The sequence below is a fragment of the Alligator sinensis genome, unplaced genomic scaffold (assembly GCF_000455745.1).
Source record: "Alligator sinensis unplaced genomic scaffold, ASM45574v1 scaffold441_1, whole genome shotgun sequence".
NCBI classification, from domain to species: domain Eukaryota; kingdom Metazoa; phylum Chordata; order Crocodylia; family Alligatoridae; genus Alligator; species Alligator sinensis.
In genome coordinates this window covers 1,228,178-1,242,008 of record NW_005842313.1, presented here as the reverse complement: position 1 = coordinate 1,242,008, position 13,831 = coordinate 1,228,178, and the positions used below count along the sequence as shown (strand labels likewise).

Below are 13,831 nucleotides of genomic sequence, written 5' to 3'. Positions count from 1 at the left end.
AATCTCCTTTCAAGAAGAGACTGGATAAATCAATTTGGGATGCTTTAGAAACAACAAATCCTGCATCTATGCAGGGGATGGGACTTCTTTGACTGCTGAGGTTTCTTTCCATCTGTATACATCTATACAAGAAGGAATTATGGATCTTGCCATCGTATTTATAAGTATGTGCTCTCATTTACAAATTAGCTTGAAGGCAGTGGATTTCTGGCATGGCTACAGGTATGCCTCAACAATGGTAAGTGCACCACCACCATGCAAGAAGTACAGTCCCCTACCCTTACACATGCCTGCTTCTCCTTCTGCCCCCCACACACTAAACTTAAAAGTGAAGTGCTGTGTCCTTTACCTCCACTCAAGAAATCTCTGTCTCTGCTCAAGTCGATTCAGGCAAGGTCAGTGCCTGAAACTTAAACATGTTAGAAGTGAAGGAGGAAACAAGTACATGGAAGATTAATAGCAGAGAGCAAAGCTTCTGCATGCAAGATATGATGACTTCTCATAGACATCATGGTGAAGAAAAGATACTTTGAGAACTGGAATTTTATCTTGACCCTTGTGGAGGCACAAGAAGCTCTGGGATATAAGCCTTTCTTCAAGAAGTACTAGAGCAGCTGTCTTTTTCTCATTATGAAGTAACAACCTCATTTTTTATGTCATGTAGTTAAAACAGGGAAAGTGGAAGGTCCCTTAAAAGTAATACATTTTAATTTGTCTCTGATTAAATGCAACACCTTAATACAGAGTGAGGGCTGTATAGCACATGGGCCATATGATACAGGATGGGCTCCTAGGAATCCTCTTTTCACCTTCCTCCCCACTGCCCCCCACCATGCAGACTGCGTGGGTGGTGGTCAGTCTCTTGGCCCATGCTGTGCTGGCAGTGTGTGCCCCCCACCAACCCAAGCCCTCCACTGCTGTAGAGCAGTGGGAGGGGTGGCTGGAGAAACCCATGGGCCATCAGCTGGACAGCCCCTGCTTAACACATAGGCTGCATATGGCCACATACAGATGCATATTTAACAACATTTTCTCAAAAGTGGAGGTTGTGATTGGTCCATCAATTTAATATTAATCACCTTTTAAAAAAGAGAGGGGAAGCCAAATCTTCAGACCAAAAGAGTTTACAGAAGGAATTGCTTTTCATTCACATATCCAGACATCTCTGATAGAGCAAGGCTGCACACCACAAGAAAAAGGGCATGTTTAAATTTTGTATTCTAGCCAAACTATCCTGTAGGAAATTGCCTTCTACATCCCTAAATTCCTTCTGCAGTTATAGTTGGGAAATGCATATCACCATAGAGTGTGGTCTTGGGGAAGTGTGGAGTGCTATTGCTGGCTCTGTCACTGAATTGGGGTGGTTCTGGGAAGGCCTCATCTCTTACTACCTTTGCTGTTTATGTGGATAAGTTAATTGGTTCTGTGTTCTGAAAATGTAAAAGGCAAGATTCAATGGAAGGGCTTTATTGTAGGTATGTTTAGCCCAAAATTGATAGATAGCATTACCCTGGTTCATCCTGCTCATTAAAAATCCCATCATTCCATGGGGATTTCCAGGCTATGACCAATTTTATGTTGGCCATGTTAACCCTTGAAAAGAGGATAAACTGATGCTTCGATAGCATCAGGAGAATCTAGCTTCAGGGAGTGGAGGGATTTTTCTTCTGCAAGTGGACTGATACAGGGAAGAAATAGACCAGGGTTATCCTGAATCTTTGTTACACAGTACCTTGTGATTTGGAAAATTAGTTATTCCATGTCTGATCTAAACGGGTGCTTTGCAGCTTGCTAATTGAATAAGAAAGGCCAGTGCAGGTCACAATGCATTGCATAGATTTGCAATAATGGTTAGGCAATGGAGTTGCTAAGAGGCTAGATAATGGCTTTATATAGGATGGTTTGGATAGGGAAGATGCTGCTTTGGTGGGATTGGAGTAGATGACCTCTAGAGGTCCTTTCCAGCCCTACTTCTCTATGATTCTATGAACAGTATATCAGCTGGAGTCAGTAGCATAATGAGGGAGGGGCAACTGAGGCAGCTGCCCTGGGTGCCAACTTGGGAAGCAGAAAAAACTTCTCATGATCATGCCACCTGCAGTCAAAAATTGCAGCTGCCTTTGTGTGTTGCAGGTGCCCTGGGCTCCTGGGCTGCTTGGTGACACCTCTGGCTGCAATGTTTCTCAACTGTGTCTGGGCTCAGGGGTAAAATGCAGGTTCTGCTCGAAACTTGCAGCATATCTGGGTATTGGCTTATTCCTGTTACTCACTAGAGTTTTGAACATTTGACACATGAGAGCAAGTGACCCTCTTAAAGGCTATTTCCTACACTGACACCACTGGTTTTTCTGCTTTTTGAAAGGCAGCAATGGATTGGAGACTGGAAGTCAGGTCTCCTGCGTCCTATTTCCAAATTTGTCAGTGGCTTGTGTAACATTGGACAAGTCACATGCCTATTTCTATAGAATACGATGGCCTAGTGTGTTAATATTTGAGAAGTGCTTAGAAATAAGAAAGGGAAAGGAGCTAGAGAAGGACCCGGTATTATGTCGTTATCAGGTGTGAGTGCTTCTAGCAGAAATAGCATCATGAGAATGATCCTATGATCCTGAGCTTAATTTTGCTAACTAGCAGCCCCTTTAACAGTGCTCTCTTGTAGCTGGCTCTGAGTTTGCTTGCAGGATGATCCTATGTCTGGATTTTGGCTGTTAACCATCTCTTTGTACAGGGCAGAGGCAGCAGGCCTGTGAGCTGCCACCTGTTGTTAATCTAGCCCTGGCTAATCCATTCTGCACTGTGTCAGCAGTTCAAAAGGGCACTGTTAGTATTTTTTGCCAACTTCAATTAATGTGAGATTTCAGAGGCCCCCTCTGATCACATTTCATCTGTCATGAGTCAGGAACAAAACAGACAGATTCCAGTTGAGAGGAGAGAAGAGAAGGCGTTTATTGCAAACACAACAACAACAGCAACAACAACCTTTGGATCCGCTCAGCCAATGCTGTAGGTAACTCATCTCATCTCCAGCAATTTCATTTCTTTTTAAAAAAAAAAAAGCACCCAGAAAGTCCAACCCCTCCCCACTCCCCTAAACACTGTAAGTGCAATAACTTACTTCCAAAAAAAAAGAAATTAAAAAGAACCAAGATGCAAGACTGTTTTCTCTTTTTTAATATTACACTGTAATGAACTTGTAATACATGTCTGCATAGGCATTAAAATTGAATGGCACAAACCTCACATTGCAATATTTTTTCATACGTTTTAAAATTCATTTTTTCCCCAGAACTTTTTTTGGTTTTTAATGTTTTTTCTTAATATCTTCTACCCCAGGCTGTTAAGCTAAAGAAAAAGTTGCGTTTATACAAGGTTACAATATTTTACAACAAGAACAATAGTATTGATTGAGGTTTGTTTTCTTTCTTTCTCCCATTCTCTCTTTCAAACACTGCACACCTAAACTGATAATATTATTATACATTGAAAACTGTCCTTCAAAATCAGTAGTATAAAAGTCCTAGCTCTATCTATCTATCTAGATATGTGGAGAGGGGTGGGGTGGAAGTAATCATGTTACCAGCAAAGAGTTAATAAGGTACAAGGTCAATCTTTTGCCTCCCTGCAGTACCATTAGTAAAGCTGAGACTGGCTGCCTGATTTTCAGCATGATTCTGCCGCAGTTCCCATTTGGATTTAATTCTTAATTCAGTCTGTTTGCTTTTTACTGTGTCAGTCAGAGGAGCAAAATAAACACAGTCCTCTGTGTCTGTTTGATTATTTTTGAAACCCTTTCCAGGAAACTACCTTTTGAGCTTAGTTTGTTTTTAGAGTGTTTTACAACATACTGCGAAGTCTGGGGGTACTCAGTGAATGGGAACACCCGCAAAAAAAAAAATAGAAGCCTCCCCATATAAATGGACACATCACATGCAGGCACATACCACATCCAGACTGTACAGTGCAATCCACATACTCACTGCAAACACAGAGATGGCATATGGGATATGCACACAACACTGCATACAAGCTTGCACATTCACACTGTACCTTCTGCGCACAGTTCAGCCACCTATACGTGTGTGTGTGCATATGTGCACACACCCGCACTATTGCTCACACACCTAGATTTGTTCTTTTAAGTGTTGTTATCCAGCTACAATCTGTTGGGCCACACCTTTGTTACAAATTTCAAACCTAGGCAACAGATTAAGCCAATTTGCCTTTGCCTTGATTTCTCAGTCCATTGTTACAGGGAACTAGCAATATTAGTGCCAAAGAGATGAGACCTTTAATTCATTAGTGTATTTTAAAGGAAAGAACAAGCACAGCAGATGGTTCATGGGCCTACTAGGAGCTTGCAGGAACAGCATTTTGGAGCCTCCTGGGTGGCAGAAAGCAAGTCCTCCTGCCTGACTGCTTCACCAGCACTGGGGTCTCTTAAGAAACCTGTTCTGGGGCAGGAGAATAGGAGGAATTTCATTTAGTTTCAGAAACTTACCATGCCCATGCCACGTATTGAGGGAAAATGCATTACTGTTCTCTCCTACCCTCCATGATCTGATTATTTTACAGAACCAGGTATTCTCTGAGTGTCATCTATATGAAACCCATGCACCCTTCTTGGTGGCTGGTAGAAAGGAGCCATTTTGGGGCCTACTATTGGAAAACCTGGGAGCAGGGAATATGTAAGAAATATTTTTTTAAGTTATGTAAATATTCATTATTGCCACTAATAAATGCTACCAGGTCGTTGGATGGATGTTGGTGCCTGACCACATGTTAACACGCTCTGGGAGCCATGCTGCTGTTAGGCCTGTTCCCATTTTCAAGCTTCAGTGCTTTCTCTGTGTTTCTAATGATGGGCAGAAGAAAACTGGCTGCTGCTGTATCCTTTCCTCTTGGAGCACTGGATTCATGCTAGAGGGCACAGCTGCTCTGGAGTTTTCTAAACCTTTAGGGTCGCCAGCAGAGAGCACAGGAGAGAGCAAAACACCATTGCTGGCACTGGTCCTAGGCACTTGAGCCAGTTATCCTGACCAGCTGCTGAAAACTCCCATCTCCAGTCATGCCTGTCACTCTGTTCTGTAATTTTTTTCTAAGTGGGCAGGCAGGCTTAAGGTTGTATTTCTAATTGGGCAGACAGGCAGGCTTAAGGTTGGCAAGTTCAAGGCTAGGTGATCACAACTCCAGTTACAGAGGGTAGCAAAATATAAAATATCAAAAGATCACGAAGAGAATAGAAAGAAGTCAAGAAGAAAGGTGCCTCCCTGTCATGAGCTGATGCAGGGTAGGACTGAAAGGATCACCAATGCAATAACTGGGAAGGCAAAATAAGCCATGGTTAGGTTAAAGAAAGTTCTATATTTTTTAATAGTTTTTTTTTCTAGTTGAAGAGTTTCTTAAAATTTTGTGTGTGTGTGTGTGTGTGCATGCACACCATAACACACATATATTAACTGGCTCTAATGCTTTCAAGTAACAATGTTCCACCTTTCAGCTCCACTTCGTATCACTGAATTAGGACCTTGTGGGGGAATGGCACTCAGAGGGCAGCTCCAGATTGAGAGAGAGAGAGAAAGAGAGTGCAAGCAAGCAGAAGTACTTATAAGTAGCTGGAGGCACTGAATGGCACTTATTTCTTCCAATGGACACTGCCCACCTTGTCCCGCCGCCCCCCTCTTCAACACAGCTCTTATAATTCCATGCCCCAGAGATGGGCAAGACTGGTTGGCTGTAGCACAAATCTAATGAGTCAATGGGGTATTTTGCACAAGGATTTTAGAGAAAGAAAATTTGGGATTGAAATGCTATGCCAGTGTCACTTCTCTGTTTCCTCAAAATAACTGTCTTTAATAAATCAAGGCATATAAACCTTCATCCTGCAAGTTACTAATGGCTTGGGTGAAGTACAGTTAAAAACTCCCATTGATCTCAACAGAGACACCCCTAGTACTCCTAGAACCTGTTCAACTTGTACTGACCTTGAGGAATGGAGGGGGCTCAGCAGCTTACAAAATCAGGCCTAAACTGTCCCATCACAGCCTTTTTAAAGCTGCCTCAGTTATAAAAAGAGGGGTTAATTTGCCTACTTGCTACTATTTCCTGCTATTATTCTGTACACCATTTTTCCTTGTACTGTATATGAAATGGAGCTAGAAGAGGTCCTTCCCATGTACCCGTGATCTATCCCGTATTGCACAATAGTGTCTCCTGCCATTGAGGAAGGAGGCTTGTTGTGCTATTCAGCTTTCAGCATTCAGTTACTAACAAAGTCGCTTCCTGGTCATTGCCCCTGGTTAGAATAGGGCCACGGGCAATTCTTGTTCAGTGACATATAAAGGAGGTTTTATGTTAAGGCCATTTTTACTGTGAGACTCATGAAAGGAGAAGGAGGAAGAGGAGCACAGATTTGATGAGGAGAGGTAGAAAAAGTCAGGTTTCACTTCATCTCAGGCTGTCCCCAAACATCATCTTCTAGCTGAAATGTATGGGCAAGATTTGATATCCTCCCAAATGTAGCATCTTTTTGGCAAATTGTGTGAAGTTAGGGGTATGTAGGAGGAGAGTGGTGCTCCATTCCTGATGCAGAGCCTTAGCAGGTGGACAACTACAGCTGGCTTGGGTAGTGTACTCAAGCCCTTCCGTGACTGTAGATCAGGCCAGGCTTTGCACAGACTGTGGTGGTGACCATGAGTAGAACTAGATGGGAACTAGGCAGGCAAAGTGAACCACAGAGCCTGTCTGTGTCAAGCAGTCTCACTAAAGGATCCCCATTACATTCAGCAACTAAGTCCTATTCTTTTCTAGTGGCGGGGCAGGGGGAGGATATGTGGTGGCCAAAGTATTTATTGATTTACAAAATCTCTCCAGTGCCACTAAGGTGGTTTTAAGAAGAGGTACGTGCTATCCCAGTGTAGTTGGACAATTAGGTTTCTAACTACATTCATTTAAGAACAAAATGGATGAATATGAAACCAACTAGAAATGGGCTCAGAGAATAGAAACACCAATCTGTGCAAAAATGCCCCTTCTTGCACAGAGCTGGCAACCCAAACAGAAGAGATCTGAGCTAGTACAGCAAAGCTAGAAGGTGAAACCAACCACATGAACATCACTGGCCAAGCAGGAAGCGGTGCAGAAACAAAGCAATTTAACTGTATGTGTGGAAAAGTCAATCAAGGGCCTAGATCTGGACTGGAATGAAGTGAGGGCACCCAGGGGCCTCTCCCAGGACACTGGATCTACTGTCCTGGATTCTTTTCCACTATCTGGGCCTTCTTATTTTTATTCTGGAAAGGTGTTTTTATTAACATAAGAAAGCTCAGGAGAGGGGTAAGAAGGATTTAAATTTAAGTGTGGTCTATGCCTGGACAGTGCCTCTAATACAACCACTAGAATGGCAGTTTTTCCAATGTAATTAATTGCCTGGTGTGGCAATCAGCACCGTTTTTAGCAAATAAAAAAACCCAAACAGCTTCCCATGCAAGGAACATTTTGCCACTTAGCCCTGACTGAAGACACCTTATTGCAGAGTCTTCTGGATACGTATGTGACATCTTTCCTGCGAGCACAGAGTAAAGATCCCCTTAGCATTCTACCAGCCCTACTTTTTCGAGGAAAAAATGAGCTAGGAGTATTAGTTTTGCTTATTCTGATAAATATATATTAATGCTAGATTAATATAGCCGTATCATTTATATAGTGCACAGCAACAGTGAGGCACTACATAAATAATATATTATATACACATAGTTAGCTTGGAACCTACATTTATAATAGTCCAATATTTAGCCTCATGGTTAGATTTTCCAAAATGTATTGAAACAAGACTCCCAAGAAGAACAGAGGCCAAAGGGACACTGTTAGTTTTATACATGGGAAAATTCTGCATTACCCTGCCCAGAACACCAGTGGGATGATCCTGCTTAAAGGAAATGAAGCCTTCCTCTAAGTAGCAGAGACTGTTCTTGGAACTTGTTTCTTAATGTTGTTGTTCTCCAACAGAAAAACTCACCAATTGTCTCAAAAGAATTAGCATCCTCAGCCCAATCTATTGGCTCAAATATGGTAGGCCAAGTTCATCCAGATGTAATGCTACTGAAATCACTAGACTTGCATACAAACATAAGCCTCAAATCAACGTGGAAGCAGATCCCTGGGAGAGCATGAGTGATGAAGCTATGATGCAGCTTCTTATTTTCATGGGCAGATGCACCCAACCCATGTTGATTAAATTGCTTCAGGTATGGAGGATGAGTACTACCAGAATCACTCCATCCTGTCTTTAGTGTTGTGTCAAATCTAGCAGTATTGTGTTTAAGTGATAGTATAAAGGCAGGTTTGGAGATTATACCAAGTACCATGGACTTGTTGGAAAATCTGAGGAGGACTTAGCTCTGGAGGGGGAGCTCACCCCAAAGTCAATTAATGATGCTGGTAATAAAACAAAATGGGCACATCTACATGTACACTTTAATGCGTGGTAGCCTATTTTACTGTGCATTGAAGTTTCACATTAAAAAAACGTGCAATTACACTAATGCGCAGTAAACTAGACTACAGTGCATTACATGTCACTTAAAAACTGTGCGTATTTGTTACTGTGCATTACGGCACCTAATGTGCATTTCTTTAGTACCTCACATTGGAGGTACTAAATGTAATGCTCATTAGAAAAAGCCTTAAGGCATGTGTAGATGCACCCAATATGAATTAGAGAGAAAAACCAAGAAACCCCCCAGACTGTGAGGACATGGACTGTTCAGGAGGTTCTGCCTTTCTTCTGCACTCTTCTCCCTGCTGACTGGAATTTAAGAGGATGAGCACTGGAGGCCACATTCCCTCGACTGCTGGGGAGATGCCTGGAGATGGTTGTTACGTATGGGGTACTCTGCTATATATAACAATACTAGACATACTAATCCTGCATCTTGTGTGGGGCGGAGGGATGCGGGGGGGTAGGGACGGTTGTTGAAGGATTCCACAGATGCATCCAAGCTGGAAACCAGGTGTGTGCTAGTGCTAGAACCATTTTTCAAGGGAATCTCACTTCTGCTACAGATACCAACAGGCCCGTGCTGGACAGGGCCTGCCCAACAGCTGCACTTAACTGAGTGACTGATTGTAGGTAGAAGGCAGTAGCTGCTGACCGAATAAACAGAGAAGAAAACTATCAGGCTTATTGTCTCTTCCCCACTATGGATCTCTGCTCAGTAAAGCAAACACTATAAATGTTAGCTTTTTTCCTAGGCGGGTGTGAAGCTTACTGGGTACTTCACCCCTAAAATTTTTGAAAAAGCAAGAAAAAGGACCACTTTTGGAAATCACCTTCTACTCTGAACGGAGGGAGACTGAAGGGGGGTGGGGTATAGGAGCTAACACTTGAGGTTACAGGATAAGCCTTCCAGCAAAGGTGGCACTCATCTCTCTCTTCGAGGTGCTCTGTTGGGAGGACCACCACCACCACACCCCAAGAAACTACACAGTTCCTTGATTCTTCTAAGATTGTGCAAGATGGAAAAAATCAAGGGCAGGACGAGATGGGGGCAAAGGCACTTGCATTCCAGCCAGGATTACCCTCCCCATTCAAGCTAAGAGTTGTGATTCCTGCCTAGAGGCCAAGAGCTCTGGGGCTTCCTAGAAGATGCCTCCTTGCTGGTGCCTCTAGGCTCTATATAGGGCAGAACAAATGGGATGAGAATAATGATATCTTAACAACTTTGTATGAGGGGAAGAGAAATCACCTGGAAATGACTGGCAGCTCTAGCTCTGTGGCAAGTTAGATCTGGTGTCAGAAAAGGAGCAGGGAGAAAAATGCCCTGGTCATTGGCAACATGAGTATGGCAGCAAGAGAGTGTCCTGTGGTAGAAGGAAAGCCAAGTCTCTTTGGGAGAGGTGAAACTCCGCACCTTCCTTTTATCCCACCTGATCCCAGGAACCTGGGAGCTGCCCATGTGTATGCCTGTAACACTCCTCTTACGGTAACATATGTACTCTACATGCCTAGGGTAGCTAAAAGTGCTGCACGCAGATCTCCAAGGAGGCAATGGCTGTCTTGAGTCCAAGCGGATGGATTTATTTGGTTGTCCCCATTTGCTCTATCAGTGTCTGCAGGGCGTTGGCCGCAGCTCTGTCATGTCGCCCAGGAGATGGCAGCACTGTGCTCCTTTGCCTTCATCCTCAGGGCTGCGATGCTGGAGGTCTTGCGGTCCGGCTCACTGTTCAGCTCGTAGCCATTGAGGCCCGGGCTGATCCCAGCAGTGCCAAACAGACTGCCCATGTGAGTCTGTCCCACGTGGCTGCCTGGGCTGGAGACGCTCAGAAACTCGGAGACTCCACCGGCCGCGTGGGGGTGAGCATGGGGGGACATGCAGGAGGGCACCGTGTCGCAGGGGACCACGCAGGCAGGCACAGGCGAGGCAGCACCATTGTTCCCAATCCAGGATGGGTTCTGGATCTGGGGTAGGAAAAGAAACGTCAGCACTAGCTCACACAGGAGGCTCTTGGCTGGACTGGTGACAGCCCTGCAGAGGGAAGAACAGGTACAGCACAGGAAGGAACAGTGCAGGCGACTTCCACACATCTCCCGTCTGCTAGTAAACCTCAACCCTGACCCATAGGGGGAACCTTTAGAGGCAAGGGAGGCTGTCAGGGTCTATGGCCCGTGACCCATCAGTCTTCCAGCTAGCACTGTCTTTTGGGAAGCCAGCCAATGTCAACTGTAGTATTGCACATAGCTACAAAATGATGGACTGGGAACTACCGACTCATTTCACAAAGGCCCATCTGGTAGCCTCTGCCAACCCAGCCTAGGTTTGAAGCAAAGACCAGCAACAGAAAGGCACCTTGTCCCTTCATCTTTAAATATCTTGCAGTGCTACTGGATATGATATCTTGGGGACGGTTCAAAACTGCTTCCACGGCCCCTAAAACACTCAGGAACGGATTCACCAAGACCTCTAGGCATTTAGTTTCAATGGCAATTAGGTTGCCTACACAAGACCTTTGTAGAGCTGGGTACTGGTGCCTTGTGGTTGTTGGAATTGTTAGTTTAAAACAACAACTGCATTACAGATATGGAAGTGTTAAAACATAAATGCTACCAGCAGCCCTCTCCTGTCAGGAGGCTTTCCTGGGTTGGCTACATGCGCCTCAGAATGCAAAGCCAGCAAACTAAGCACAAGTAACTACTGGAAAAGGGAAAAGTGTATGAGCAGAAGGGAAGAACTCCTGGGGACTAAATCCAGGCCCACATCCAAGAAAATTTTCCAGAGACAGTGTGTGAGTATGGACTAATCTGGCCCACAGCCTTGGGGAGTTTTGGCGATGTGGGGTGGGGGGAGAAGGGGGCTCCGTGTTACAGCCAGGTGATGGAGAACTGCTGGCCCATCTTGGACCCACGCTGGATCGCTCCAGTCTACTGCTGCAAAAAGGCTGCCAACTGCTGGTTTAGTCCAAATCATTGTCCCTCCTTGACATCATGAGACCCAACAGGGAATGTGTGAATCCACAGCCAGTCATCATATGACTGGGGAAGACAGGGCTTTAACACTGGAGGAGAATTCAGGCCACAGCATCTTGCACAGCACAATGCACTGAAAATGTGTTTAACCCTTCAGGTACTGGCTAATACCAAGAAGTGTTACACCAGGGTTGCCAAACTCATTTGGCCAAATGAGTGGCATGGGACCAGTCCAGAGGCCAGATGAACAGTATGGGGTTGGCCCTGCAGGGCAGATTAGACCAACAGACCCTCCCTTCCTCCCCACTCCCAACATGCTGTATTCAGTGCCCGCGGTTTTCGCTTAAGCTGGTCTGGGACTGTGCCATATATGGTACCTGCTGTGGCGGGATTGGGACATGAGCTGCACATGGTGCCCGCTCCAGCTGGCCTGAAGAAGGTGCTGTGTTGTGTGGTCTCGGGCCAGCTAGAGCAGGTGCTGCATGACGTACAGTCCTGGATTAGCCAGAGTAGGCACTGGTTCTGGCATGCGGGGGGGCCATGGAGCACTCCTCAGCCTCCCCCCCTTGCATGCCAGATCCAGCACTTGCTTTGGCCGGTTGAGGACTGTGCTGCCTTCATTGCCTGCTCTGGGACCCACACTGCATGTAGCACACCCTCACTGGACTTCAGTCCTGGACTAGTGAGAGTGAGTACTGTGGGTGCTAGATCCCATATGCCAGGGCAGGGATGGAATACCAGTGTCAAGGGCCGAACAATCCAGCTCTGCAGGCTGGATCCAGGCCACAGGCCATATCTTTGGCACCCCTGTTTTAACACTATTGAGATTAATTTTCAGGTCTGGGAAAAGGCTGTCAAGCAAGAGGAGACCAGTGACCACTAGGTCAGTCCAGCTCAATGCTCCTGCTACAAGGAAATTCCCCATGTTGCAGCCCACATGAAAGCTCGACATGTTGCTGGATCCTGCCCTGTGCCTTACACAGGGAAGCAGCCAGACACGAGATGCTAAGGTAAGGAGTTCCTGCCATGGAACCCAGAAGCAGTCCTGTGCTGGAGAGGCAGCTGATGAGGTTTCAAGGGCAGCTGGGAAGAAGAAGCTCTCTCATGGGGAGGGGGGATCTCTTCTCTATGTATACGGGGTGCAGAGTAAAGCAGTGGGAGGGGAGGCTGCTGGAAGGTGAGGAGGGTGACATATAAGGGGAGAAGTGAGGATGCTGGTTTATACAGGGCAAAGTGAGATGGGCTGTCTGTCAACTTTCCTTCCATCCTTCACCTGGCAAATGTTAAGGAGGACTCTCTGAGTTAAAAAGAACACAACTATACAAGATCCTCAGTCAGCAGTAAAATGCAGTGGAACCCTCTCTCTTTGTATCAATTATTCCCGGAAGGTTAATTGCAACTCGCTGTCAGTCAAGTCATCCATCCATGCAACCACACTATATGCCTGTCACCTGGCAGTGCTTATATAGCTTAAAGAGTTACACTCCCTTTTTGGTTTCCACCTGCTCTTCCCTAGGCTCTTCCTTCCTTTGACTTCCCTTGAAAGTTGGTCTCTTCTTTATTAATTAATTAATTAAGTAATTGGCAACTTTCCTGAGAAATATCCTTATGGTGTGTCTAACTACAAAGAGTAGAAATTACTTATATGTGTTCCAAAGTTTCTGATCAGATGGGGGGTGGGGCACATCAAGATTAAATGGAGGACTCCATATGTCTGTGTAGATTTCAGATTAAATCTGCCTCAGTCAAGAAAGGGCCACACAGTCAAGAGAAATACAGTTATGAGCATTGGCTACAGGGCTCCTGGTTTCAAGAAAAGGCTCCAGAGGGACTCACAGCAGCCTCAGAACTGGTTACTAGCAGGGGCTCATTTGGAAGGAGATGCTTGTGCTTTACTTCTATGAGTGGAAGGTATTACAATTCCCATGTAACAACTGATGCCCACCCCCCACTACCTAGAGCAGCTCCCTGCCTGGCATAGGATCTAATAAGGGCATATCATAGGATCAGAGAAAAATAGGGCTGGAAGGAGCCTCTGGAAGTCATCTAGTCCAATCCCCAGCCTGAAGCAGGATCATGAGCTTCTATCCAACCCATCCTATACAAGTCCTTGTCTAACCTATTACTAAAACTGTCCTCATCTAACCTATTGCTAAACCTATTACAATCAACCCTGTCACAATCACAAGGCATAGCATCCTAACCTGCCACAGGTAAAGCAAAAAGACAGTAGTGGCCAACATCCTGTTGCTGCAAGGGCTCTTAAAATATGCTTGCAAGATCCAAGGAAGATGGCCACACCCCCAGTTTCAAAGGAAGACAAAAAATCCCCACTGTCTATACCAGTCTGATCATAGGGTAAAATTCCTT

General features: G+C 45.1%; 1 protein-coding gene across 1 annotated transcript in view; it reads right to left on the bottom strand.

The window, feature by feature from the left end:
- Positions 1-2,948: 2,948 nt before the first annotated feature.
- The window catches only part of ALX4 (ALX homeobox 4), a 75,995-nt gene continuing 65,112 nt past the window's right edge, over positions 2,949-13,831 (bottom strand). Inside the window, 1 exon segment of the mRNA XM_006028430.2 lies at positions 2,949-10,456. Coding sequence (XP_006028492.2) covers positions 10,133-10,456 — 324 coding nt within the window. The 3' untranslated portion in view covers positions 2,949-10,132.